Source organism: Solanum lycopersicum, chromosome 10, assembly GCF_036512215.1.
Source record: "Solanum lycopersicum chromosome 10, SLM_r2.1".
NCBI classification, from domain to species: Eukaryota; Viridiplantae; Streptophyta; class Magnoliopsida; order Solanales; family Solanaceae; genus Solanum; species Solanum lycopersicum.
Window position 1 is genome coordinate 59597938 of NC_090809.1, and position 6000 is coordinate 59603937.

The 6000-nt window shown below is 32.6% G+C and overlaps 1 protein-coding gene across 4 annotated transcripts; it reads right to left on the bottom strand.

Moving 5' to 3' along the window:
- Positions 1–2053: 2053 nt before the first annotated feature.
- Positions 2054–5627, bottom strand: LOC101251341 (uncharacterized). Of its 4 annotated transcripts, none has more exons than XM_010313754.4 (2): positions 5212–5627; positions 2054–2724 (listed from the first exon to the last, which is right to left on the bottom strand). In XM_010313754.4, the coding sequence occupies exon 2, from the start codon at positions 2677–2679 to the stop codon at positions 2272–2274; it is 408 nt and encodes a 135-aa protein (XP_010312056.1). In that variant the 5' UTR covers positions 2680–2724; positions 5212–5627; the 3' UTR covers positions 2054–2271. The 4 variants fall into 4 exon arrangements, with proteins under 4 accessions (XP_010312056.1, XP_004249166.1, XP_010312057.1 ...); XM_004249118.5 differs by having other exon boundaries at positions 2054–2713; positions 5212–5623; XM_010313755.4 differs by having other exon boundaries at positions 2054–2729; positions 5212–5623.
- Positions 5628–6000: the final 373 nt, after the last annotated feature.

Here is a 6000-nt window from a genome sequence, read left to right on the forward strand (position 1 = left end):
ACTCATTTCATAGTTTCAAGTGCTTTTATGGGAAATTGATGCTGTAAAACTGTGTGTACGTGTGTGTCTGGGTATCTGTGTGCATGCCTCCAAAGCACACACCAATTTTGTCTCATTTTTTTTTTATAATCGTGCTATTTTGAGTCAGTTTACATGCATCTCGATTAAATTCGTAAAATATCTTTCATATATAAGAAGTAACACCTTTTTATTAAGAAGTTCTATTCACATAATTCGAACTTAAAATCTTTGATTAATAAAATAGTGTTATTCCCATAGTTTCTTGTTCTTTATTTTTTGTTACTATGTCTTATATGTCAGTTATTGTATTATTTAACTATTGTTACTATGTTATGCTTTCCTTAGTACCATTCACGATGGATTCTTCAGTTTTTTTGTGTTCAAAACTTTTTTGAATTGTTTTCCTTTTTTTTTTATTTGAGTTTGAAGTTCTATTGAAAACTGTTTCTCTACCTCCACTAGATAGGGGACGACTCTTCCATAATCCCTCGAGTTTCGAAGATAGAAACAACAGATTTCTGGATTATCAAATTAACAAGACAACTAGTCAAGTTCAGAAATTCTACAGGAAGGGCAAACTGAATCAAGTAGTTACAATACTCAACTTAGTCCATGATCTTTTCCTATACAAGAACATCAAAAATGTTGCACAAACCCGAACAACAACAACATATCCAATGTAATTCCACGAGTAAGGTCTGAAGAGGGTAGACTGTACGCAACCCCTATATTGTAGAAGTAGAGAGGTTGTTCCGGATAGAGCCTTGGCTCAAGGAAACCCCATATTCTAACAATTTTATTTCCTATCTCTTTAGGATGTAGAACGAGGAGAACAGAACATTATCATAATCATGTCACAAATCCTTTCCATCAACAAAACTAGTAAACTGAAAAAAATACAACAGGCCTGGTCAGATTATCCAAGAATTTTTGCTCAAGTAGCATATCGCGAATTACTTACAAAAACACCTGATTGCTGCAATAAATCACAAGAAGTCCTCTAAATAGGACATCCTCATAGAATATGCAGACACTAAAAAACTCAGTTCATGAACCATTTCTACAAAATCACCAGAAGAAATCTATTGTTTCATATTAGTTTTCATGTAAAGTACCAACCACTTTCCTTAGTAGCATATCTATTGTTTCAGCTCAAGAAGCATTTCTCATGAAGTTTCACCCTCAAATAACTTTCTTCCACTTACATAAATCACAAAAAAATAAGACAATAACATCTCGGTTTTCAAGTGTAGTAGTAACCATTTCACATCGTCTCTGATGCAAGGGTCGGGAAAGGAAGAAACAAGTACGAAGTAGATAAAAAGTTTTGGAGCTAATATGTGCTTTGTTTAGACTTGAGTTGGACCAAATTCATATTTATGCAGAGCCATTTTTATCAACAGCCGCAAGACTAGCTAGGGGATCGACAGAGCATCAGTTGTCCCAAGAGTATTTGTTCCTCGAAACAGATTTTGAGGTTTACATATTTCAAGAAAAACTATGACCCAAGGCTCTGACACAAGGTATGAATGAAAATTTAGATATCACGAGTTGTATCTTATAAACAGAAGCTTGTTTACACCAGTGGAGGAACTATTCTTAGACATTATGTATATTAAAGCAATAGAAAGTGCATCTAAGATTGGATGAAGCGAAGCCATAGTATCAAGAGAAATAGCTTCCAGTTTTCATGTACGATAAAGTCAATGGGATTAAATATCAGTGAGAAAAGCAAAAGGTTTATGATACAAACTCAAGTTCCAATAAGCCCGTCCTCTTTGATTCTGCATATCAAAAAGTGGCCTTCTTCCAGCTTCACTCACCAGCTCAGTCATTGCTGCAGGAATTCTTTCTGGTCATTTGAAGTTCAGCTTCACTCACCAGCTCAGCCATTGTTGCAGGAATTCTTTCTGGTCATTTGATGGTATACACCAAGAGGCCTAGTCATGGTTGTTTAGTATATGCATACAAATGATAGATGAAGAAAAAGTGAACCATACATTTCAAAATGGAAGTAGAAAAAGTCACCATAGAGGAGAAATATCATTCTGGATATTGATGAGACATGCAAAATGAGAGAATTGTCAAAGGGATTCAGCAGCAATACATTCAGTAGAACTAAAACTTGCTGCAGAAATCATCACAAAATTCAAGTTGAAATTTCCAAAAAGAAGTAATTATAACAGGACTAAAATAGATAAGCACATGTAAGTAATCATAAAGTCAGTTCTCAATCACAACGAGGACCCTTCATCTGCACTCAACACCAACTTCGGCAGCCCGTCTAGGCTTGTTTTTCCTTCTGCTACCATTCGGTCTGAATCCAACTGACTTTATTAAGTCATTTGAGATAGTTTTAGTTCCAACTCCATTTTCCTCTTTCACAGAATCCTTATTTTCCATGACTTGGGAAGGTCTCTTCCTCTTCTTTCCATCTTCAGCTACTTGGTTCTTGATATCTTTATTCAAGACGGAACCTTTTGTATTCTCGCTGTCATCTTCATCATCCAGTACCTTCTCAATTCCTTCTTCCTCCTCTATTTCATCCTTTGGTTTCTGTGGTCTTCCCCTTCTCCGTGCTGGCATCTTCTCTTCTTCACCAGTCACAAGATCCTCACGAATAGATTGCTTCTTTGCCTTTCCTCTTCCTCTACCCATTTTTCAAATAAGAGAACTTTACTGGTAAAGATTCCTGCAACAAATCTGAGCTTCAGAGGCATTAAACTCAAACACACCAATAGAAAATTAAAGGTTTGCTGAATATAATGAAATAAACCACCAAAAAGAACCAACACAATTTTACATATGGGAAGGATGTAGTTAGGCTCATTAAAACAAGTTGTGGTGAAGAGGATCCCAGATGAAATCAATCACCGATGAGAACAATAAAAACAATAACTTTATTGTCTACTGTATCCTATACTCAATATTAAACTGAAAATAAAGTGGAATACAAACAAACATGAGACATAATATTTGTCCAAAACAAACAAACAAAATTATGTGTCTTCACACTAAGTACTTCAGCTAATTCAGCTCATTAAAACTATGATCCCAGATGAATTGATTCACCAATAAGAACAATAAAGACAACAACTTTATCTTCTACAACATCCTATCCTCAACTAAACCAAATACAATCAAATGTGAGAGATGAGATTTGTCCCAAACAAACAAAACTACGTATTCACACTCAACCTCAAGTAAAAACTGAACCAAAAATACCAAGAACGATTTCAAACAAGAATCCTTCACAAATTATTCAAATACAACAAATAAAACAAACAAAAGCCACTATTGAAAGAGAAGAAACTGGTCTGTAATCCAGAAAAAATTACAATAAACAAAAGAAAATAAAATCATTACAGAAAAATTTGCCATATCAGACAGAGTAAACAACCAAAATAATACATGCTTGAAGCTATTAAAAATATAAGAAAAGTAACTGAATAACCCCATGATAGCTTCACACACATCAACAAACAGATAGATATCTCCCCACAGATATATTTACTAAACAAAAGAAAAGACGCTAAAATCATAAAAAGATTGAATCTTTCATTAACCCACAACAAGAAACTATAAAGCTATTTGTTCTGATGCTTTGGGATGGAAACATTTCAGACAAACACACACTTCCACCATATCAGACATCCAGTAAACAACCAAAACAAAACATGCTTAAAGCTATCAACAACAAAAGAAGAGCAAGTGAGTAACCCCATGATAGCTTCACACACATCAACAAACAGATAGATGTCTCCCCACAAACATATTTATTGAACAAAAAAAAAGACAGTAAATCATAAAAAGATTGAATCTTGAATCTTTTGATAAACCCACAAATAAGAAACTATAAAGCTATTTTTTCTGATGCTTTGGGTATAGAAACATTACAGAAAAACACAATCTTACAAACTTTAACATACCAGACATTCAGTAAACAACCACAACAAAACATGTTTGAAGCTATTAACAACACAAGAAGAGCAAGTGAGTAACCCCATTATAGCTTCACACACATCAACAAACAGTCAGATGTCTCCCCACAAACATATTTATTGAACAAAAAAAAGACAGTAAATCACAAAAAGATTGAATCTTTTGATTAACCCACAAACAAGAAACTATAAAGCTATTTGTTCTGATGCTTTGGGAATAGAAACATTACAGAAAAACACAAACTTACAAACTTTAACATACCAGACATTCAGTAAACAACCACAACAAAACATGTTTGAAGCTATTAACAACACAAGAAGAGCAAGTGATAACCTCATGATAGCTTCACACACATTAACAAACAGGTAGATGTCTCCCCACGAATACATTTATTGACCAAAAAAACACAATCATAAAAAGATTGAATCTTTTGGATCAACTCACAAACAAGAAACTATAAAGCTATGTGTTCTGATGCTTTGGGAATAGAAACATTACAGAAAACACAAACTTTTCACCACATCAGACCTTCAGTAAACAACCAAAATAAAACATGCTTGAAGCTATTAACAATACAAGAAGAGTATAAGTAAGTAACCCCATGATAGTTTCACACACATCATCAAACGTATATTTTATTGAACGCAAAAAAAGACAGCAAATCATTAAACCCACAAACAAGAAGCTATAATGCTATTTTGTTCTCATGCTTTGGGAATAAAACATTATAGAAAAACATTAACTTTCACCATATGAGACATTCAGTAAACAACCCCATCATAGCTTTTCACACATCAACAAACAGATAGACATCTCCTCACCAATATATATATTGAAAAAAAATAAGACAATAAATCATAAAAAGATTGAATCTTTCGATTAACCCATAAACAAGAAACTATAAAGCTATTTGTTTTGATGCTTTGGGAATAAAACATTATAGAAAAACACAAACTTTCACCATATCAGACATTCAGTAAACAACCAAAACAAAACATGCTTGAAGCTAATAACAATACAAGAAGAGCAAGAGAGTAACCCCATCATAGCTTCACACACATCAACAAACATATAGATATCTCCTCACCAATATATATATCTCCTCACCAATATATATATATATATATATATATAATACTGAACAAAAAATTAAGACACTAAATCATAAAAAGATTGAATCTTTCGATTAACCCACAAACAAGAAACTATAAAGCTTTTTATTCTGATGCCTTGGGAATAGAAACATACCAAACTGAAAATGATTTTTCAAGAAACAGCCACCATTTCCATCCTTAACCAAAACATATCATTTTAAAATCCTATCAACCCAATACAACAGAACCCCAATACCCAAAAAAGTCCTTTTGTATTAAAGGATATAAAAGTTCTTGAAACTGAAGAACCTAAAGAAAAAAAAATTGATCAGAGAGAAAATATTGGAAACTCAGATCAGAAAATAATAGAAAGTAGTGAAAAGTTTAACATGTGAGTAGAGTTACGAGGAGAAGAATCTCTGCCATTAGAGGTTCAGAGCAGTGTGAAAAATAAGCTGAGGCAGAAGAGGCAAATCCAAAGAAGACTACACAAGTTAAGAGAGAAAAATGGGACAGTAGTAGTAATAGTAGAAAATATTGAAAAAATATTTTTGTATTATCAAGATGGGCTTTTTGGGGAATTAGGGTAAAGTATAAAATAAGGAACTTGATGGTAAAAAAAAAAAAGAATGAGGGTAATATTTATCCAATCAAATATTTACTCAAATCAATAATTTTATAATATGAAACAAATTTATTTATATTACGCCAAGATATATCATATGCTTAACCATATATGCATTTTTCACTTAGCTACGATTAATTTGCGAATAAGTATTTACCTCTATGGTATTGATATGTGCTTAAACATACAAAACCATATATAACTTATAATTAATATTTTATATGTATATCACAATAAAGTTTAATGTTGATATGGAAAATTACATAAATAATAATAACAATAATAATATATTCAGTGTAATTTCATTAGTAAAGCTTA

Coding starts and splice junctions, on each gene's coding strand:
- LOC101251341 (XM_010313754.4), bottom strand. CDS start 2,679: ATGGGTAGAGGAAGAGGAAAGGCAAAGAAGCAATCTATTCGTGAGGAT.